Here is a 23,682-nt window from a genome sequence, read left to right as displayed (position 1 = left end):
CCTACGTGGTATTTACGACGATTTCATCCTACGTGGTTTTTACGACGAATTCATCCTACGTGGTATTTACGACGATTTCATCCTACGTGGTTTTTACGACGAATTCATCCTACGTGGTATTTACGACGATTTCATCCTACGTGGTTTTTACGACGAATTCATCCTACGTGGTATTTACGACGATTTCATCCTACGTGGTTTTTACGACGAATTCATCCTACGTGGTATTTACGACGATTTCATCCTACGTGGTTTTTACGACGAATTCATCCTACGTGGTATTTACGACGATTTCATCCTACGTGGTTTTTACGACGAATTCATCCTACGTGGTATTTACGACGATTTCATCCTACGTGGTTTTTACGACGAATTCATCGTACTTGGTATTTACGACGATTTTGTCCTACGTGGAATTAACGAGTCCCGCGTTCTTTTTTTTTATATTTCGTCGTTATTTCCTCGTTGACCTACGAGTCCTTTACGACGATTTTTTGTTTGTGGAATTAACGAGTGTTATGTTTAAATCCCTAGAATCCGAAACCCCCAAACCCCATATTCCTTATTTTCTACTTCATATATTCCAAACCTCATCTTTATTTCTATTCCAAACCACAATTCCCACATTTGCTTATTCATAAAACAAACTCCCAGCATTCCCTTATTCATAAAACAAACCTCACATTATCTTATTCATAAAACAAACTCCCTCATCTTATTCATAAAACAAATACATCAATCGGATACATCGACATTCTCGTCATCACTAGAAACATCATCATTTTCATTAAACTCGTCTTCAACAGCTTCGTCTGTGGCATCATCGGTAAGATCTTCGTACTCGTGATTATGCGGATCAATGAGAAGGATGTCATCAATTTCTTGTTCAGGTTCCTCGACTTCATTTATCTGTTCTTCTTGCAATGGTGGTTCTTCTCCACTGATGATTCGTCCTCGAGGTGTAACTTTGATCACTGCTAACCAATTTATACCTGAATCTCTCATCCGAGGGTATGGAAGGAAGCTAACTTGGTCTGCTTGTGAAGCTAAGATGAAAGGCTCGAATTTGTTGTACCTTCTTCCACCGTTGACATCAACTACACCGAATTTGTTAGACCGAACACCTCTGTTGACGACGGGGTCGAACCATTCACATTTGAAGAGGACGCATTTCAGCTTCAGTATCCCTGGAAATTCGACTTCAATAATCTCCGTCAAGATCCCGTAGAAATCTGTTTCCCCTTTCACACATATTCCATAGTTACTGGTCGCCCGCTGTCTACCATAGTCATATGTATGAAAAGTATAGTCTCGTGTGAAATACATCTGTGATGTGGTGACCTTTACAAGTGGAGATTGAATTACTTCGTGTAACCACTTAGGATAATCTGCATCGTCGTCGTCATAATCAACCTGCAAAAATAAAGAGAATGTTAATGAAATACAGATAATGTATGAAATTTTTTTTAGTTAATACCTGATTCCGCAACCACTTAATGAAGTGTTGATCTTTCCTTTTGTCTACGTCACTTGTGGATATACCAGGAAATGTTTCTTCGACTTGAGAAACAAATAGGCTGTAAAATCACATTTTATAGGAATGAATCTCTCGCAATTATACAATTAATTATACTTATATGTGTTTCGAAGTGTCAATATATGTTACCTTTCAAAATAACGCATCAATGGATCTTCGCAATTGAGTAGAATATAGGTGTGTGCACTATGAGCGTCTTGTTCACTCGACCACCAAACCTCTTTAGACTTTCCACCGAGTCGCCCAATCTGGCTAAAGATGTCTGGAACACCAGCAACTGCATATGTTGGCGCAACACCACCATCATCATATCTTCTTGGAGCTCTTCTCCGTGTACGTACTTTTGACGCAAAGTAGTACGATGTGAAGTGAGAAACTTCTTCCGTCAAACTTCCAGCAATTATAGAACCTTCAACTTTGGCGAGGTTCTTTGCTTTTCCCTTCAAATATTTCATGGCTCGCTCATACTGATACATCCATCCGTAATGTACAGGTGCACGAAGCAATGCCTCATATGGGAGGTGGACAGCTAGATGCTCCATGACGTCAAAAAATCCGGGAGGAAATATCTTCTCCAAGTTGCACAATAAGATGGGAATGTTCTCCTGAAGCTGTTCCACGACTTCTTCTTTAAGAGTGTGTGCGCTCAGATCCCTGAAAAATGTTCCAATGCCTTTTATATTCGAAAAAAAATTAAACACATTGTTAGTCATATATTATTTTGTAAATTATTGTGATATAATACACTACGTACCTGCAAGTGCTTCATGTACGTTTGTTGGAAGTAGCTCCGCAAATGCAAAGGGCAGTAGTCGTTGCATAAATACATGACAATCATGACTCTTCATCCCGGAGAACTTTTGACCCTTTTCAACACATCTAGAGAGATTCGAAACATACCCATCGGGGAACTTCACTTCTGATGCCACCCAGTTGAACAACACCGACTTTTTTTCTGAAGATAATCTGAATATCGGAACGGGAACTTGTCCATTGCTTTTAATATGTAACTCGCTTCTTGAGCAAATATCCGGCAAGTCCAACCTCGATTTTATGTTGTCTTTTGTCTTCCCTGGGACATTCAATATTGTATTCATGATGTTCTCAAAGAAATTCTTCTCTATATGCATCACATCGAGGTTGTGGCGCAGAAGAAGATCCTTCCAATATGGCAACTCCCAAAATATACTCTTCTTGTGCCAGTTGTGATGAACACCGTAAGAATCTGGCATATTACGAGGGACATGCCAATTACCACCCCAACGAACTGTTTCGTTAGCTCCGTAGTAGTCGATTTGCGCTTCAATTTGTTCTCCAGTTAGATATGGAGGAGGAGTGTCTCTCACAACCCTTTTGTGCCTAAACAAATTCTTGTTTCTTCGGTAAGGATGGCCAATGTGAAGAAATCGACGGTGACAATCAAACCAACTTGTCTTCCTACCATTCTTCAGTTGAAACGCATCTGTCGTTCCATTACAATATGGACAAGCTAATCTCCCATGTGTAGTCCATCCAGACAACATCCCATAGGCAGGGAAATCACTTATGGTCCACAAAAGCATCGCTCGCATCGTAAAATTCGTCTTCGTTGAACAGTCATACGTCCTCACCCCTGTTGACCACAAATCCTTCAACTCTTTTATCAGTGGTTGTAGGAAAACATCCAGGGACCTTTTTGGATGGTTCGGACCAGGTATTAATATGGTCAAGAATAGTAACTCCCGTTGCATGCACATCTCCGGTGGCAGGTTGTATGGAGTAAGAAAGACTGGCCACAATGAATATTGTCTCCCTGACATTCCGAACGGACTAAATCCATCTGTGCATAATCCGAGATACACATTCCGGATATTGCTAGCGAAATCTGGATGTACTTTGTTGAAATGTTTCCAGGCTCTTGCATCTGATGGATGAGTCATCTCACCATCCGTCTGAGTATGCTCGGCATGCCATCTCATCTTTCCAGCAGTGTGCTCTGATTGATACAATCTTTTCAATCTGTCTGTAATTGGTAGGTACCACATCCTTTGGTACGGTACCCTATTACGTCCTCGTCCTTGCGGCTTGAATCGTGGCTTCTTGCAGAATCGACATTCTTCTAGCTTCTCATCATCTCCCCAATAGATCATGCAGTTGTCGATGCAAACATCTATCATCTCCGAAGGCAACCCAAGACTATAAACCAGTTTCTGAATCTCATAATAAGAATCAGCAGACACATTGTCTTCCGGCAAGTACTCTTTAAACAAGTCCGCCCATTCGTTCATGCAACTTTCATGTAGATTGTGATCAGTTTTAATATTCATCATTCTAGCAGCTAACGACAATTTAGAGAGACCTTCTCTACAACCACTGTAAAGTGGTTGATTCGCCGCGTTTAACATTTCGTAAAACTTTTTTGCATCTATATTAGGTTCTTCATCTTCATCATGAGCTACGAATGCATCAGCTACCATATCATGAACCCTATCATAATCTACCATCTCCTCCTGATGGTAACTATGTTCATTATGCAAATGATGATCAACCGGTTCTTTTTCCTGAAAATTGCTATTACTACTACTAGCTTCATTCTGATCATAATTAAAACCTTCTCCATGTTGAAACCAGATATAGTAATTTGCCGTGAAACCTCTATTTATTAAATGCTTCCAAACATTTTCACGGTTTGCCAGTTTCGAATTGTTGCATTTCCGACAAGGACAGAACATCTTACCACTTTCTTGGGCGAGCGGTGTTGAATCTGCTTGATGCATAAATGTCTCCAGACCCGCAAGGTATTCTTTCGTCACTCTCCCGTTAGCATCTCTATGCATATACATCCACTTCCGCAACTCGTAAATATTCCCGGAGCCAGCCATTTTTTTTTCTTTCACGTTTTTTGTTGTTGGTGTGTTTAAAATGATGTTCAAACATCCATATTTATAGGAAAATTCGAATCTGGTAGTTGTAATTTTGCTATGAATTTACGACGAAAATTAATTAGGTGGGCAAAAAAAACGTGTAACACCTATGAAGTTGGTGGATTCAAAAATTTCCTCGCTAAATACACGTAAACTATTCCCTCGTAAATACCACGCAAAGTTTACGTCGTATTTACGAGGAAATTGTTTTTCCTCGTAAAATACTCGTAAAGTTACATCCACTTTACGACGAAACAGTTTTGTCGTTACGTTACGAGGAAATAACGATGACTTTAGTTTTTCACGTAAATTCGTCGTAAACTCGACGCAAATTTACGAGGATTGTTTTTCCTCGTTAATTTTCGTCGTTAAGCATGTGTTTTCTTGTAGTGGGGGGCTAACTGTTGGGGTCAAAATCGGTCACGACGGAATCAATGTCTGAAAGTCCGTAAAAATCGGCATGAACGTTTTTACGAAAAATAAATCTTCGAAAAAGATTTATTTTTACGAAGAATCTTGCGGAGAAAACACATTCACGAGACATTGGACAAGAGCTCAAAATAGGTCGCTACGCAACGACCAAACGCGTGTTCCGAGCTCGAGCGTCCGTTTCGCTCGGTCGCTACGTAGCGTCCGTTCCGCTCGGTCTTTACGTAGCGACCGAGCTCGAGCCAAGCTCGCCGACAGCTCTCGAGCCCAGGCTTATACCTTGTTGTAAACGCTCATACGCAAATTCGGAATAAGACTTCTCTTTGTCCCTTTTTTACGATTTCTTATACTTTATCGTTGTTATCTCGTGTTTTGATTGCTTAGCGTGTGGTATTAGCAGATATCCGGGACCTCTGGGAAACTAGGGTTCTCCTACTTTCCTAATTTAAACGGAAATCGACAGTGCGAATTTCGGTTCCCACAGAGATCTCAATAAATTATGTCTTGTCTGGAATACAATGAAACAGAAACAATGTCGACATTGATGATATATTTGCATACAAGGTAGCATTTGAACTTATGGATTTAAATGAGGATCATGAACCCACGTCTATTTATGAGTGCACTCAACGATCAGATTGGATCAAATGGAAAGAAGCTATAAACGTGAAATTAAACTCTTTAAAGAAGAGAGGTGTTTTTCGGTCCTATAATCCGAACACCATATGATGTCAAACCAGTTAGATACAAATGGTTCTTTGTGAGGAAATGAAATGAACATGGTGAAGTCGTGAGATATAAAGCATGGCTTGTTGCACAAGGATTCTCACAGAGACCAGGAATCGATTATGAGGAGACATATTCCCCTGTTGTAGATGCTACTACTTTTAGATTCCTGATAAGTCTGGCTATAAGAGAAAACTTAGACTTGCGGTTAATGGATGTAGTAACTGCATACTTATATGGTCCACTGAATAATGAAATTTATATGAAAGTCCCAGTGGGTATTGAATTGAAAAACAAAGAGAGTTCTCGAGAACAACATTGTATAAAGTTGAATAAATCTCTTTATGGATTGAAACAATCGGGTCGAATGTGGTACAATAGACTAAGTGAGTACCTAGTGAAAGAGGGATATAGAAATGATCCGATCAGTCCCTGCATATTCATAAAGAAATTCGACAATAAGAGCTTTGTGATCATAGCAGTGTAGGTTGATGATCTGAATATCCTAGGAACCTCTGGAGAGATTTTTCCAAACAGTTGAATATCTTAAGAAAGAATTCGATATGAAAGATATAGGAAAAACGAAATTCTGTTTAGGATTACAACGTGAGTATATTAATGATGGAATCTTTGTGCATCAAATGGCATATACAGAAAAAGTACTCAAGAGATTCAACATGGCCGACTCACACCCATTGTCTATCCCCATGGTCGTGAGGTCCCTCGGCCTGGACACTGATCCCTTCCGTCCCACGATGGACGATGAAGATGTCCTTGGTCCCGAAATGCTATATCTCTGTGCCATAGGACCTTTAATGTATTTGGCAAGTCACACACGGCCTGATATATGCTTTGCCGTGAACCTACTATCTAGGTTTAGCTCTTGTCCGACCCAAAGGCACTGGAACGAGATTAATGTGGGAACCGAAATTCGCACTGTCAATTTCCGTTTAAATTAGGAAACTAGGAAAACCCTAATTTCCCAGAGGTCCCGGAGATATGTTAATACCACATGCTAAGCAATCAAAACACGAGATAACAATGATAAGTTGTATGAAATCGTAAAAGAGAGCAAAAAGAGGTCTTATTCCGAATTTGCGTATGAGCGTTTACAACAAGGTATAAGCCTGGGCTCGAGAGCTGTCGGCGAGATTCCTAGTTCTAGCAACCCTAAGACGGCTAAACCTAATTGAGTCGTAGCTCAAAATAACAGAAACAAAAATATGCCTAAATCGCTCTAAGTGCTAAGTTTTCTCCGAAAAAAGTCTCTTCCCATGCCTCTCGCCTAGGACTCCTTATATACTGGCTCCTAGGTCGGTTTACGCTTTTCCTCTTCTGCCCTTAAGTCGTCATAGCATAAAAATGGAGATATTTCATTTTTTCCGATCTTCGTATTTATCTTCAAAATTTTGTATTTATCCGCGGAAACTTGACATTTATCTTTCCTTGCGAACCAAGCGTAAACCGTCATGCGGCTCACGGGTTGTTGGTTAAGAAATCGTAAGTTGGGCCTCGAGTCATGTCTTAGGTCCCTTTGGGCTGTCTTCTGACTCGAAGCGTTTATTACGGCTTTTTTCGATAAAGAACGAACTTTCCACGGTTTTTACCGTAAAGTTTGATCGATGACTTAGAATGGCGGGAAACATGAAATGAGTTTACTACGGTCTTCGGGAGATAGCATCGAAGGGTATGTTTCTGATGGCTTATGTTTGATCTAAATAGAATTCGAACGAAGCTTTATCTCGGGAACATACGTTGCAACGTTTTCTTGACCGAGCATGGTTTGTTGCGGAGAGACATACTTGTATTTTGCGGGGATTTGGACGTTAACTTCGTCGTAACCATTTTCGACCCCTATAATTAAACATGTTCTTCGTTACCTGCAAGGAACGAAAGACTTGGGTCTATTTTATACTAACCAAAACAAAGAAGGTTTAGTTGGTTTTGCTGATGCAGCTTATCTTTCGGATCCACACAATGCTCGATCACAGATAGGCTATGTTTTCACACATGGTGGAACAGCCATATCATGGCGTTCCATGAAGCAAACGGTAGCGGCCACTTCGTCTAATCACTCGGAGATCTTAGCCATTCATGAGGCCAGCCGCGAGTGTGTGTGGTTACAGTCCATTACCAACGACATACGAGTTGATTGTGGGATGTCCGAAGGCCAGGATGCACCAACCGTGATGTATGAGGACAATGCTGTGTGCATTGCTCAGCTCAAAGACGGCTACATCAAAGAAGACAGGACGAAGCACATCCTGCCCAAGTTCTTCTTCACTCACGAGTTACAGAAAGCTGGAGAGGTCCAAGTGGTCCAAGTGCGTTCCAGTGACAACTCAGCCCACATGCTCACCAAATCACTTCCGACTTGCACGTTCAGGAAGCTCACGCATCAGATTGGGATGCGTAGTTTGAAAGACCTTCAGTGATGTTCATAACATGGGGAGTAATAAGTGTCGTACTCTTTTTCCTTCACCATGGTTATGTCCTACTGGGTTTTCCTGGTAAGGTTTTAATGAGGCAACATCTAAAGCGTATTACAAACTCTGTATGGATATGACATCCAATGGGGAGTGTTATAAATCATATTGTGGATGTCCATAACCAGCCTATACTAGAGAGAGAGAGAGAGCCGGCGACCTAGAGAGAGAGAGAGAGAGAGAGAAACCCTAGTTTCCTTTTCCTTATTGGTTTATGATTTGTACTATTTCCATATTCTAGACTTTCCATATTTGTAATCTTTCCTTTTCTCTTTTGTAATTCCCTATATATATAAAGGGCACACTTTATGTTTATGAAATACAGAAACATGCAGATTTTATTCTCTTGTTTCACAACAAAAAAATCAATTTGTATACATTATATTATCTTCCTCAAGGCAAGGTATTCACACCCTGCCTCAGCTTCATCAGGTTTGTTCCTTAAGGCATGTGCCCTGGCCTATGGTCTTTGCTAAACTGAAGTTAAATAGTTCTTTCAATTCCAAGAAAACCAGAGTGAGCAAGTTATCATTTTGGTAGAAGAACTCTGGATTTACGTGTGGAGTAAATGACTTTGCTTGAACATTTGTCAATCAAGTTTATAAACAAAGCTTTTTCTTTCTCTAGGTTTATTTTTCCTATTTTATTTTAAAAAGTGAAATCATGGTTAAGTTTCACAAATTCTTTTCAACAGGATTTTAGGCCATCTCTGAGTTCTCTTAGGCCACGATATGTTTCAGTTGGCTATCGCAAGTGATGGTTGTCAAGATAACCTGCAAGTACAACTATTAGACAGGTAAACTTCTGCTCAAAATAGTCATCCTTTGATTACTATTGAAATAACAAAAGTATACCATCTACTATTTGTAGGCAGATATGAGATCAAGAGCATGTCTCGAAATTATGAACTTTGTCTTTTAAAAGATTGGGGACTCAGAATGGGTAACTTTTGTTGTTTCCTTCATTCTTATAAGTCTTGTATTACATTGCAAGCATTGTACAATAGAGTTTACATGCCCATTTTCTTTTCCATTCTTCTTTCTTTTGTCTAGCTTACCGAACATTAGTAAAAAAAAATAACTGAAGAAGGCTTGAAAACTTTTCCTCATTAAAGAGAACTCTGTAGTGTCTTTGTCCAATATTGTTCATTGGTTCACATAGGAGCTCCTCGCGAAGTTTCTCCTTTATTTATCTCACCGAATCTCGCATCGAATCTCGCCAAGTTTTACTATGTATATCCTCACCAAGTTTCATTCGGTCCTTAGCTAGTTATGTTGCAGACTTTCAACTTGCAGTTTGCTTTTGCCAGTATGTTCTTCAATTTAGATCATGGAGGTAAACATTAGCTGCACAACAGACATAATCTAGTTAATTATAAGTTTACTAATTATAGCAAAGTTTGAGAAAGAATTTGACAATCCGCATGTATGATGTATGCATATACTTCAAGGCACGAAGCCCTCATAAAGGTAAAACTGGTGATGTTCCCGTTTCAAATCCTCGTTAGCTTTGATGACATGATGAAAGTCTGATTCCATCTGCTCAAAGACGACATAAATGTCTTTAAACTCCCTCTTGAACAGTGGAAGTAAGATGTTTTTGATTTCAACTATATTCGAGTGCCTTAGGAGCCAGAAAAGCTTGACCTCACATAGGATACAGAGTGTATCAGAGATATATTCGGAGACATCATTAATCTTCTTCATAGCGACTTTCTTCTCGTGTGCATATCAACTGCTGCACAAAGAACTCCATAGCTTCCTTTCCCAATAACTTCAACAACCTGATAACGGTTAGCATCATCATATAGTTAAAAATTCTATCTCTTTCATGTTGTGTATGTATCACCAAAGTAAAGAAACATCATAAGTTAAACAAACATCCAAGAAAGCAACTCAAATTCATCAAAAGGAAAATACTTTAAGAAACATGACTGAGAAAGATAGCCAGAGAGACACAAAACGTTATTTATCTTGTTCCATCGTTCTCAGCAACAAATAAGTAAAAATGTGAGCACTTTCGACCAACCCAGAGAAGAATACAACTTTATCCTCTTCCTCAGATTCAAAAAAAACCCTTCAATATAAACAATAGTGACCAAATAAAATAGCCATTCTTCCAATCACGAGAAAACCCAGAAACCAAAACCCTAAAACCAGCAATCTTCAAAAAGAAGAAACATAGACGATAGAAAAAGCTGTATATGAGAGATGTTTGTTTGGCTCATATAATAAAGAATGTAATTATATTTGAAGAATATGTGGTAATGTCCACTAAATTATGGGTTAGATTAGATAAATAGTAGTGTTTTTATATATATGTATAGTCACAGCCGGTTTTGGTAGATTAGATTTTGGTTTATTTTAAGTAATCCGGTTATATTATTTAGTTAGCGTAGGGTGCAATATATAAGGTAGCATAGTAACAAATTTGAAAGAGTACAAAATTTAAAATCAACTTTCTTAGGTAGATAAAAATAGGATTATATTTTAATAGATTAGATGGGAGATGTGCAAAAATAAATTTTGAGATTTCACCAGAAAGATCTAAGTTGCGAAGAAAAAAAATATAAAGATAGACATATGTTTATGTAGAAATGTATAATATTATAACCTTGACTAGGAATGGAGAAATAAACCGAATCCGAAAATCCGAACCAAACTCAATTCGATAAAAATAAATCCAAACCGATCCGCCGACATAAATACTGAATAGATCTTGTTTTGTGGTATTTTGTTTTAGGTATTTCGGGTTAGGGTACTATTCAAATCTGAACCTAAATAGATATCCGATTGAATCCGAAACATTCAAAATCCCAAAAAAAAACTTGTACCAAACATGTCTCAGTTTCTAATATGTATCCAAAATACGCTAAGATATTATTGAACATCTAAAATAATTATCTATTATACGAAGGTTGATGGTTGAAGGTGGCAGTTGAAGCTAGAAGTTTTTAGATTTTGGTTTTGTTTTCATTGAATAATGTTTTTCATTTCATGAGAACATGGTTTTCGGTTTATGCTTTCATTTATTTGGTTTTCTTTTATCAATAGCTATGTTTACCTTTCGTTTGATTTTGAATGATCACCTTTGATATTTCTTTCTTATTTTTGAATCAATTTTACTTATGTTTTGGTTACAAAATAGGTACAAACCAGGTACTTTACAACCAAAGAACCGATTTAACTTATGTTTTGGTTACTAAGTAGGTACAAATTATGTACTTTTAAACCGAAGAACCGATTGAGATCCGAACCCGAGTACATCGGGTTTTACTAATTCTTTGAAAATTTACTAATTCCGATCTGAACCCGATAAAATCTGAATCCGATAGAATCCGAACCAGTCCCGAAACGAACTTTCATATAATTCGAATGAGAGTGATTTTGATAATCCCAAAAAACCGAAATTCGATTGGACAAAATCAAAACCCGATTGAGATTCTGAATGTCCATATGTGTAACTTTGACAAAAGAAAAAGTATATAATATTATAACCATGTTGCTACTGGGGAAAGGCATCCCCACGTGAAGGCGTTACATATTACAGAGTCCAAAACCAGCATCGTCATAACTGTGAACTGACATTAGTTGTAACCGAAACGAACCAACAAGTTAATGCATCTCTTTCTCTGTACAACAAAATAGAAATGCCTCTTTCTTTCTTTGGTTTTAAAATATTATAAAATCTTTCAACGCTAAATTAATCTAATAGCATAGTTTTTAATAATCAACAATCTAATGTATAAGTTTTCTGTAGCTATCATATGATGTGTATCTAATAATTTACAACTCCTTTATTTTAAGAATCACATAGATTTTCTTATGCTTATAAGTTCTGACCACGCAAAAGTATATTATATAATTAAAAAATATTTAGCAATACTTGTAAGTAAAATAAAGAAATAAAATTAAAAAAAAAACGGGTACACGCGAGAGACATCGTAACGACTAAAATAAGTTTTTAAATGAATTATTTGTCACTTTTCTCTTTTCTCGCAGTTCCATTCGCTCACCGTCTTTATCTCTGCATCAGTTTCTCCTTCCTAACAAGCAAAAACCCCAAAACGGATCGAATCAAAAATTTCTATTTTATAAATAGAAAGAAAAAATCTTTCTTTTTCAATTTCGTTTCGTTTCACCTAACCCATTGATTCTCTTTTAACTTTTTTCCTTTCGATCATCATCGCATTGCATCTGAGTTTTCCCAATAGAAACAGAGGAGAGAAAGGAGGCTACTTTTTTTATTCCGTTGGAGATGGCGACGAACATTGGAATGATGGACAGTGCTTACTTCGTTGGACGAAACGAGATTCTGGGCTGGATCAATGACCGCCTTCATCTCAATCTCTCTCGCATCGAAGAGGTAAATGTATATATTTGATAAAGCTTGATTCTTTCTTTCTGCATGTGTGTTTCAATGGCCGATTGATTGATTAAAAAGGACGTGCCTTTCGCTTTGTTTTGATGTTGTCGGTGGTGGGTTATGAAGATTGGTTTTTGAGATGTATGGCATTGTTGATCTGGTGCAATTTGCTGGTTACATTGACTCTTTGATGCTCTGTCTACTGGAAGCAACTCATATGTTTTTCAGTTGTTCAATATTCCGGTTTATAAAATCATATTCTGGCTAAGCTTTAAAAGAACAAGTGTTACTTGCAGTTTATGTTGTGTAATAAAGATCTACGTTTGTCAGCTTGATACTTGTACGCCTTTGATATTGAAAAAGGCTTCAAGGGTCATTATTAAGATGTTTTCTTTACTTGTTTGATTTCAACTGATAACTCTTGTAAGTGGTCTTTTTGCTTGTGAGACTGTGTTTTATGATCTAAGTGGGCTTATTGTTTGTTCTGGTAGGTTGCATCGGGTGCTGTTCAATGCCAAATGTTGGACATGACCTTTCCTGGAGTTGTGCCTATGCACAAGGTGATGTTTATTAGTTTTTATTATCTCTTGTTTGCTTCTTCTGCAGAGCATTCTAAATCTTTCCACTTTTTCAGGTTAATTTTGCGGCGAAGAATGAGTACGAGATGATACAAAACTACAAAGTCATGCAAGAGGTCTTCACCAAACTCAAAATCACCAAGGTAATTTTATTCTTTATCCATACATTTTGCTTGTGGTAAAGATCCCATCTGAGAGCTAATACCTTCAACATATGTCTATCAGCCGTTGGAAGTCAACAGGCTTGTCAAAGGTCGACCACTAGACAACTTGGAGTTTCTGCAATGGCTTAAACGTTTCTGCGATTCCATTAATGGTGGCATTATGAACGAGTATCGATTCTTTTTGCTACCTTCTCTTCTGTTCTAATTATCAAAGTAAAAAAGTCTCACTCCACTGGTTTCACCATTGTAGGAACTACAATCCAGTAGAACGAAGATCAAGAGGTGGCAAAGAGAAAAGCATCAAGGGATCTAGTAAGGTCTCAAAGTCATTGCAAACAAACAATACACATCATACTCCTACAGTCACTGCTTCCAGCAAACCAACTGGTATTCCATTTAAACTTAGCTTCCCTCTCTATCCAGTTTCTAACTTTCTCTCAATCTTTGTTCCAAAATTCTAACTGCTAGGTCCAAAGCAAGCAAGATCACATGCAATTGGAGGTGGGAGCAACTCGTCGGCCGAAGTGCAAGCTCTATCAAAGGAGGTAATTAGCTTCTAATCATTCCCTTGTTTCTTCAGGTTAATGAAAAAAAAAGAAATTGTAATGAAACATTCTTTTTACAATAACCAGCTTGAAGATCTCAAGGTCTCGGTAGATGTCTTGGAAAAGGAAAGAGATTTTTACTTCTCTAAGCTCAGGGATATAGAGATACTCTGTCAGACTCCTGAACTTGACGATCTTCCGGTAAATGTCAATAGCAATTTCCTTGGTTCCCCTTAGTTTGGACTCAAATCAGCATGAATAACATGTACTTATTGAAACCGCTATATGCGCAGATTGTTGTAGCGGTTAAGAAGATATTATATGCAACAGATGCAAATGAATCTGCTCTCGAAGAAGCTCAAGAGTGCCTGATCGAGTCTCTAGGCATTGAGGTTGAGGAAGAAGAAGAAAACGAAGCAGAAGAAGCAGGGACTCAGACTTAAAAGTTGTGATTTCTAACAACAACAACAACAAAAACAAGTTTCAAAGTAGAGGACAATGACTGTACATTGCCTTGTCTTAGAAGATAGTGTTTGCACAATACTCAAGTTACCCTAACCGGTTATTCGGTTTTAAGTGCAACATCCCAAACTCTGTTCCTTCCTTAATTTAAAAGATGGTCCAATTTGGTTTTTCTTTGTATCACAGTGTTTTGTGTCCATCTAAATGTATGGGAAAAAAATGTGAGCCGTTAAAGACTGGCTATCAGTTGGAAAAATCTAAGCCATCTAAATCTATGGAAAAAAAAACAAAAAGACGTTATCATTGCTACATCTACTCTGTTAGTTTAGTTTAGAGTTCTATTTTTTTATCTACTAATAAATATTCCCTCCGTTTCAAAATAGATGATGTTTTATGGAGTTTTTGATGTTTCAAAATAGATAATGTTTTCATATTTGAATGTACTTTTTAACTTTATCAAAAACTATGTAACCAATCATCTATTACAATAAAGGAGGCTTTAGTCTCTCCTTATGAAGCCACATCAGCATCAGACCAGGGGCAAAAACAGCCACCTGGCATCTTCAGCTTCTGTATCTCACGAAATTCTCCATACTTAATCTATGGGCCAGTTTGTTTGGTTTTATGTTTGGATGTTTTGTATAGTTTAGGCCCATATGTATTAAAGATTACATCATTATTATCCGGGTTTTGCTTACAGAGCATCGACGTCTAAACCCTACAGCTAAAGCAGATTCCGATCGACACTCTGTAACGTCTGCTATACAATAATTTGGTGCTTAAATCCGAGCATTTACATCACTTATACCATAGCTCCCACTTTCTCGCTTTTAATTGAGCTTATCATCTTCCAAGGTAATCGCCAGAAGCTCCACCTATAAATGTGTTTTCTCGCAAAGATGAACAGCAGTAACCCTGTTAATCACGAACTCAACAGTCGCGCAATCCTGCATCCTGCTTGCCTATTTGAAAGTTGGCCGCTGTACAGCCACCTCCGAGGTCAGTCTTCTGAGGTTCTGGGAGGCGAGGAATGTGAAGAAAGGCGGCGTGCTAATAGGAGGTCCGGTGATGTCAAGCCAAACATTCTTCTCAATTTTCCCGTATAGAATCCCTCACTAATCTTCTCTGAAAATGGCTTCTGTGGAGCTTCATTTCTCCTAAGTAAATGCAGTCGGTGCAGGCAGCTGACTGAGACAAGGCAGCTACGTTTCTGGGAGGTCCGGTGTTGATTTTCCTCTGGTCGATTGTACTTTCTAGCCAGAAAACCTTTGGTTTAATGTTTTTTTAAAGTCCGATAACTAACTCTCTATGCCTGTACAGTGTTGGGGGTGAATTTACATCCTTCATCAAGGTCCATTAGACAATGATTTAGACCCATATTGCTAGAAAGCCCTAGGCTTAATCCTTCTTTTAATAAGGAGCTACCTCCTTCTTAGAAAGGGATCCTCCTCTTCTTAGATTAATAAACATACTTTCATAAGAGATTTGTAGGTTGAAAAGGTTCACTTTACATTTGTATCCATTTTTGTAATGAACCTTTACTCAATAAAATCTCATTTATGTTCTTTTCCATTTGATTTCTTCTAAAGATTTCTCCTAAGTCTCAAGAATCTAATTATCATTCTTAGATTTTTTTATTGTATTGATTCAACAAACATCACCAGCATAAACACTATTTTTGGATCAAACAGTTGGCGCTAGAAAGAGGGGGCCAAGGAGAACTATCTTGAAAGCATATCAAAGTTGGGAAAAATCCTAGATCTAACTTCACCTCAAGTTTATCTAAAATAAAGGACGAAGCTTTAATGAGAAAGTTTGGCTTTCGATGTCTTCGAAGAAGTGTGTTCAAGAAATGAGGCTTCTTTGCAATCAAGTGTGTCTCAGCGTTCTCGGTTCATCGAAGCAGTCGTGATTCTGCTTTGGTCCACCGTAAAGCTCCGTTCAAGCATGTTTTGGGCCTACAAGCCCAGTCCTCCACGAGCAGAAGCCCAACTCCACCTAAAGGAGCAGAAGCCCAACTCTCTGAGTTTCATCCTCGAACTTCTCAGCTGTGTCTCGATCGATCGCCATCCATGGAGACCAGAGATCAACAACGTAGAAGCCGTAACTGCGCTGGTTGTTTCTCCGATTGGGCGCCATCTCGTCTTCAGGGGAAACAATCGGGCCGAGATCAACGCTTCAGCTTTGACGACTAAGCCACACACGAACAGATTGGCTCCAATGACCGACGGTGAAGAACCTAAACGGCGGAGGAGTATCTCACCATCTGGTTGCACGACGAGAAGCCTTCGGGGAGAAGTGGTCTGAGATCTCCATCTCCAGCCTTCACCAAGCATCAAGCGAGTGGGTCAGGTCAGCATCTCCGGTCCAGAGAACTTCAAAGCTCATGTCTGTAATCCCACAGCAAGACATAAGAGACACGATCTCAATCACCGCCGCCGTGAAGACGAGCCATCCTCGCAGCGTCGCCAGCTCCTTCACTCTCTTCGCCAGCGTATCCTCACCGTCCATCAGAGCTCGAGCTATCCCCTAAACCTGTAACGCTCTGTGTATTCTGGAAGCTTCCGAAGCAGAGGTCGCAGGGGCTAAAGCTCGAGATTGGGAATTTTGGGGTGGAAACAGGAGGACTTTTCTGCACCATTTGAGAGTTGAGAGGTCAAAGACAAGGTTTCAGAGAAGACACAGACTAAATGTGCAAATTTGCAATAATCTGGTTTTTGGAGAAACGAAGAAGACGAAGTGGTCGATGGCTTTTCTCCGACGTACTCGGTGCCCTCGATCCAGCCATCATCCTCAAGTCCGTGCTGAGCAGGTCCACTCTCGGGTTGAGCCAAGGAGTCAGACCTCTGCACTCTGAACAGAACACCCTTGTCTCTCCCTGAAACCATCAACACCAATGAGCCCGAGCTCGACCTCACAAATGAAGCTCTGAGCTTGCCTTCTTCTCGCCATGACTCGCTTTGCGAAAGTGAATGATCAAGTCGGAGAAGCTTCCAAGAAAGAGATGAGTGTTGACTTCAAGTTCCATAACTCGTCAAGGAACCAGCTCTACCTCTCTCTGTCGATCTCGAGCAGATTCCTCGTCACCACAACCACCTTGTGCTCATCGCGAGGTCTCAAAGGCAAAGGAACGATCTATGTTCAGTACTCGGGACGGTCATCACTTGCTTGGCACGAGCGAGAGAATAAGAGGAGAGTTCCTCCATGACGAGGAGAAACATCAATTGGTCATGATCATGCCGACGCCAAGCTCTGCAACAAGGTCGTGCTTCTTCAGGGATCATCTCGTCTCACCCCGTCAATGGCTGCTCTCTCGTTACGACAGAATCCTTGAGCTCGTGCGGTTTAACGCCGGACAACAGGCACTTGCTTTACTCGGCACTGGCCACGTCTTCGAGAGCTCCACCGCTAGAAGCTTGCTCCTGGCTTCAAACTCTGATTCAAACTCCGAAAGGAGTAAAAGAAAACAGAGGAACGTGTGATAGACCATGACAAGCTCGGTCTCTCTTCATGCTCAGTTCATGATCATCCATTTCAAAGATAAGTGTCTAATAACCTTTATGAGAAAACTAGCTTCAATTGTTTCATCGTTTGCAATCAAACACAACCTGGATACTGTATAATAATTAATCAGTCATCACTATCATATGCAATTTTTGATCGTTAAGTAGAAACAAGTTTCATCACTTGCTTATCGATTACACAAAGCTTGGCTACTTCTTTTGGTCAAACTATGTCTGACAATCATCATGTCAAACTATGTCTTACAATCATCATCATATTTTTCTTTGTGAGCCAGAATCAATTACGAGGCAGATATATGACAAGCTCAGACTCTAGTACAAGCTCTAGAAGACATATGACAAGCTCAGACTCTGGTACAAGCTCTAGCTGACGTGATCACGGTCCGCACATCTCCTGCTGACTTCATCGTTGCCAATCGCGAGCTCACCACAGACCTCAGCAACTCAACAGCACAAGCCGGCACATTTCTCAACATCATCATAGCCTGACGAACACACAAGCCAACAACTTGCTTGGCACACACGATCTCAACACGAGACTTCGGGTCAGCAATAGTTTGGTAAACGTGTATTTTAGGCACAAGTTTGAATTGAACTTGCTTTTTATTAGGCACGAGTTTGCGGTATTCGCTTATTGTTGGACACAAGTTTACAAAAACTCATCTTTGGCTAGGCATGAGTTTACAGAAGCTCTCCTTCTACTAGGCACGAGTTCTCAGTAAATTCGCCTCTGTCTTAGCATGATTCAAGTAAACTTGTCTTTCGCTAAGCACGAGTTTAAAGCAAACTCGCTTCTTACTAGGCACAAGTTCGAAATAAACTCGCCTAAACCGTCATAGGCATGAATGTGTCTAGTTCATTGTCTAATAAACCCTATTCGTAAACTTCACAGAGATCGATTCTATCTCTCTCAACGAACTTGGGAGGGACTTACTGTTGGGGGTGGATTTACATCCTTCATCAAGGCTCATTAGACAATGATTTAGACCCATATTGCTAGAAAGCCCTAGGCTTAATCCTTCTATAAATAAGGAGCTACCTCCTTCTTAGAAAGGGATCCTCCTCTTCTTAGATTAATAAACATACTTTCATAAGAGATTTGTAGATTGAAAAGGTTCACTTTACATTTGTATCCATTTTTGTAATGAACCTTTACTCAATAAAATCTCATTTATGCTCTTTTCCATTTGATTTCTTCTGAAGATTTCTCCTAAGTAAAGTAAGAATACAATGGTGGCTGTTGGGGTCGAAAACGGTTGCGACGAAGTTAACGTCCAAATACATGCAAAATACAAATATGTCTTTTCGCAAAAAATCATGCTCGGTCAAGAGAACGTCACAACGTATGTTCCCGAGATAAAGCTTCGTTCGAATTCTATATAGATCGAGCATAAACCATCGGAAACATGCCCAGACCGGCTACGGACAGGTCCGAGTATGACGATCGGAACACAGACGAACCAAGCTTGGTCATTACGCTAGTACCGTACATGCACGCTGCCCGTTCGCGACCGGCTCGAACCAAAGTTCGGTCGCTACGTAGCGACCGAGCTCTTCCGAAGCGTCGATACGCGCTACGTAGCGACAAAACGCCCATTACGCTCGGTCGCTACGTAGCGACCGAGCTCTTCCGAAACGTCGATACGACATCAGTCCATGCTTTCTCGTCTACCCTTCGATGCTATCTCCCGAATACCGTAGTGAACCCATCTCACGTTCTCCGCCATTTCTAAGTTATGAATCAAACTTTACCGTAAAAACCGCGGAAAGTTCATTCTTTATCAAAAGAAGCTGTAATAAACGCTTCGAAGCGAAAGACGGCCCAAAGGGACCTAAGACACGACTCGAGGCCCAACTTACGATTTCTTAACCAACAGCCCGTAAACCGCATGTCGGTTTACGCTTGGTCCGCAAGGGAAGATAAATGTCAAGTTTCCGCGGATAAATACGGAATTTTGAAGATAATTACGAAGATCGAAAAAAATGGAATATCTCCATTTTTATGCTATGGCGGCTTAAGGGCAAAAGAGGAAAGTCGTAAACCGACCTTTGAGCTAGTATATAAGGGGTCCTAGACGAGAGGCATGGGGAGGACTTTTTTCAGAGAAAACTTAGCACTTAGAGCAATTAGGCAACTTTCCGTTTTTGTTTTTTCGAACTGCGACTCAACTAGGTTTTGCAGTCTTAGGTTGTTAGAATTAGGAATCTCGCCGACAGCTCTCGTGGCCAAGGCTTTTACCTTGTTGTAACGCTCATACGCGGATTCAGAATAAAACTCCTTTTGCTCTCTTTTACGATTTCTTATTTCTTTTCGTCTTTAATTGCGTGTTCTGATTTCTTGGCGTGTGGTTTAACAGATATCCGGAACCTCTGGGAAATTAGGGTTTTCTTAACTTTCCTTATTTAAACGGAAATCGTTATTGCGAATTTCGGTTCCCACAAACATCACCAGCATAAACACCATTTTTGGATCAAACATACAGTCGACGCTAATCCAGGCCTCCATCAACGTCCACGGGCTCAACAGTTTCCAACACCTGCTCAACCAAGGAGCTGTTTATGATCTTAGCCTTTTCGATGTGACAAGGAGCAGCCCTAACTTTCAATTCGCTGATGCGACTGTTGCAATCAGATTCACGGAGCAAACCCTCTTCGTCGAGCTAACCGAACCATGTCCCCTATACCGACTCAGATCTTCAGGTCTTCATGGCATTTGCTAATACCAACACAGAGTTACTAGGTTTCTTTCCCGTCATCTAATTTCGAATTGCTGCTACTCTAAACATGTGAAGCCACATTAAACTATCAGTCACCGTTAAGACCTGAAGATAAAACGTGTAGATATTGTTGGAGAAGTGAAGGGGTTTCGAGCCATCTTCTATGACAAAACTCAGACAGCTCAGCACATCATAGCGAATATCATAATTGAGAGGTCTTAATGAAATCTACTTTCACCTTTGTGTTCGGTTGTTTATGTTTACTAAATCTACTTGGTCCTTTATGTTAGTCTTTTTAGAATACTAAACACTAGACAGCTAATTTGTTCCATTTTAAGTAATTTTTTAACATGAGTTTATGTAGAGTTACTCATGTCTGCCTTAGTGTTTTAGACAATCTTCTTATCCTCCTCGATGAGAAATTGGTCGCCTTAGGTGTAGAATCCAAGGTCTTCCTAGCTACAAACATCAACTCAAAATTGGTTATTTAAATATTTCTCTTTGCATTTATAAGTTTATTTCTCAAACTACAGATATGTTGGTCCTTTCATAGTACTCTTCTTTCAGGGATGTATTTTCCTTAACGCTACCTCTGGGACTCAGTTCTATTCCGACGATGAGAGCTACTATCACAAGAACTACTTGGAAAGGTAATGGGTTTAAGCTTTCGCAATCTACACAAAAGCTACTGTTGATATCATCTACAACTTCTAACACATTTGGTCCATTGAGGCACTTTCCCAATGAAGAAGTATCGGCCTCCAACTCTACGAAGTATGGGGGTGTGAGGAAGATTGATTCTTTGACTGTCTTGGAGTGAAATGCATATATGATTACTCCAAGCCCACAGGTAAGCCTGAGACTCTAGATCGCTAATCTTTCACAAAAAAAACCTCAAACTATACTACTAACCAGTCTTTTTATTAGACAGCTGAATTCATATGCACTGTTAAAGTGTAGGAGATATATACTGATAATGGATGGTCCTACATATCATGTTCTAAGTATGTACGTAAATTGCAAAGGAGATTATCGTCCTTCACCAGCTTGCAATAATGAAAACGCAGTCGGAGTTGTTAGGTATTACGGTTTAAAAAAACTAAAATCCTAACTGATAACAAGGACCTGCTTATTTCCGTGGACCCTCTGCTTATTGATGTTTTCTTTCGTATTTTAGGTGCATATTGCAGATGGTAGTATCGGATGCATCTGACACCGCTGTCTTTGTCGCATTTGACACTACAATGACTCAGGTAATGAATGTGCATGTGCGTGCTGCTGAAGTCTCCCAACTCCTGGTAAAAATAAACTTATTAGTTGATCCTTGGATGTGTTTCAAAGCTTTCGAATAACATTTCTCACTTTTCTTAAATACAGGACGTTGTATGGAAGACGTACATGGCAGAGCCCTCAAAAAATTGTTAGCTGTACCTTAACCTTCCAGTTGAAGCTCACACCATTCAATTTCTATACAAAACATCAGAGATGTACTATCTCAAGCATTTACGATCACCACCAGCGCAACCCCTTGATGATTTTTCTGCTCAGGTAAATTAAAATTTATACCAGAAACTTAATGTGTTTTCCTAAAGATCATGCTTAACATTCGCTGTGGTTGATTAGCAGGGAGGTAACAACCATCCTGATAATGATATTCCAGGTGCTGGTTCAAAGGTGAAGAGTTGTACTGATGTGAAGAACAATGTTCCCGTGAACATGAGATGTTGCAATAATGGTGGGGCGTTGAATGGATACGCCAGGAAGCTGTTCAGAATGCGGTCCCTGTTGTTTCTGCCCCAACCTCCGAATTTCCATGGGCTACTGATGACAGACCTACTGGGGAGAAGGCCTGGACTGATTAGACTCGCAGCTTTTTGAGTCTACTATCCTTTACTTGACTCTCACCTCTTAGATGCACTGCAGTCTTTTTTTACTTTTGTTTTTTTAATGAATAATTTCCCTTCAGTTTCTTCTCTGTTAATGTGTTTTCCACCTAAGCTTCTACTCTGTTCAATGAGTTTGCAATGGTTTACGATGGTTACTATAAACTTTGTTCGACAAATCGTTATAGGCAGAAAATATTTATGTCGCACCACTTGATGTTCAATATTAGCACTTGAAACACAAACATATTTCTTAATTTTTTCTACCACCTCCAGCTTCATTTTATGTTTTATTTATACTTGTGTATGGAAGAGATACATTACAACAACAGGTTTTCGAAGCTACTTCAACTATAAAACTACGTTCAAAAGAAAACACTGACAGGGGCTGGCCATAGCTAATCCATAAGAGTGCATCCACTCCACATTACCATCGTGGGTAAAATCCACAAATCCTAACGTACAGTTAACGTTTCAGGTATTATATGTGGATCTCAACACGATGTCTCTTTTAAATCTCAAAACTCAACAACCGAAGAGGAAGAGGAAGACATTAGTATGCTATGTTGTAGAATTTTGATTTATAAATTTTGCTATTTCAGAAATTTTATGATTAATTTTCAAAGCTACAAAATATAAAATAATGCAACTAATTCAGTCCAAAACCGTACAAGCAGGCCAACACTCTCATACACAAAATTCAAATTGTTAGTTCTTAAACTTCAATATTTTTAGAAAAATTATTAGTCTGCGTTGGTGGTTGGTGAATTCAAAATATAGAATGACTAGAAGATTTGTATATATATATATATATATATTATTTTTATTATAAGATATTTTATTTCAATGGTAAATGAAACAAAATTATTACAATAATTAAACCGAATATAACTATGTTTAATAAAATTAATAACCGAATATAACTACGTTTCCAAAGAATCCCGACCACACTATAACCTAACTAAAAAATACGAGAGTAAAAACCCAAATTATAAATATGCATCAAAATTCAAGCACGAAATCAAAAGCAATTATGGCATAAGGGAATGACAAGAACTTCAAAATTAATTTATACATAACAAGGCAGAAAAATAAAAACACACATATTAGTTCAAATAATAACTCAAATACATTCATGAGGAGCCCCAAGTCATAAGCTTGGGTAATATTTGCTTGATAGATGGATCTTGGACAGCTTCTGCTCAGTATAGTGGATGTGGATGGGTCTGGTTGGACAGTGGAGGAAACACTCAATTGTTGGGGACAAGAAATTTCGATCGACGGGAATCAGCTCTGCATTCGGAAGTCGAAGCACTGCGGTGGGCAATGGAGAACATGCTTCAACACTCAACTTGCCAGAATT

The 23,682-nt window shown here is 39.2% G+C and overlaps 1 protein-coding gene and 1 long non-coding RNA gene across 11 annotated transcripts; both read left to right on the top strand.

Moving 5' to 3' along the window:
• The first annotated feature begins 12,097 nt into the window (after positions 1–12,097).
• Positions 12,098–14,368, top strand: LOC106332294 (microtubule-associated protein RP/EB family member 1B). Its single transcript, XM_013770765.1, has 8 exons — positions 12,098–12,446; positions 12,938–13,006; positions 13,081–13,167; positions 13,250–13,356; positions 13,439–13,575; positions 13,657–13,733; positions 13,821–13,934; positions 14,027–14,368. Exons 1-8 carry the CDS (start codon positions 12,339–12,341, stop codon positions 14,174–14,176), a joined length of 849 nt encoding a protein of 282 aa, XP_013626219.1. The 5' UTR covers positions 12,098–12,338; the 3' UTR covers positions 14,177–14,368.
• A 3,420-nt stretch (positions 14,369–17,788) lies between these two features.
• Positions 17,789–22,531, top strand: LOC106336354. 10 transcript variants are annotated; one of them, XR_001268829.1, is made up of 8 exons: positions 17,789–18,264; positions 20,561–20,651; positions 21,004–21,086; positions 21,169–21,286; positions 21,364–21,516; positions 21,614–21,734; positions 21,814–21,984; positions 22,063–22,531. It is a non-coding gene; the product is annotated as an uncharacterized LOC106336354 (long non-coding RNA). The 10 variants fall into 10 exon arrangements; XR_001268826.1 differs by having other exon boundaries at positions 17,789–18,279; XR_001268827.1 differs by lacking the exon at positions 17,789–18,264 and adding an exon at positions 20,194–20,459.
• The last annotated feature ends 1,151 nt before the right edge of the window (positions 22,532–23,682 follow it).

Source organism: Brassica oleracea, chromosome C3 (assembly GCF_000695525.1).
Source record: "Brassica oleracea var. oleracea cultivar TO1000 chromosome C3, BOL, whole genome shotgun sequence".
In the NCBI taxonomy this organism is placed as follows: Eukaryota; Viridiplantae; Streptophyta; class Magnoliopsida; order Brassicales; family Brassicaceae; genus Brassica; species Brassica oleracea.
This window is presented reverse-complemented; position numbering and strand designations above follow the sequence as displayed.

Bases quoted from the DNA above. Each gene is read 5' to 3' on its own strand.
- LOC106332294 (XM_013770765.1), top strand. From the start codon at position 12,339: ATGGCGACGAACATTGGAATGATGGACAGTGCTTACTTCGTTGGACGA. The intron at 13,007-13,080 runs GTGATGTTTATT...CCACTTTTTCAG, and splicing joins GAGTTGTGCCTATGCACAAG to GTTAATTTTGCGGCGAAGAA. The intron at 13,576-13,656 runs GTATTCCATTTA...TCTAACTGCTAG, and splicing joins TGCTTCCAGCAAACCAACTG to GTCCAAAGCAAGCAAGATCA.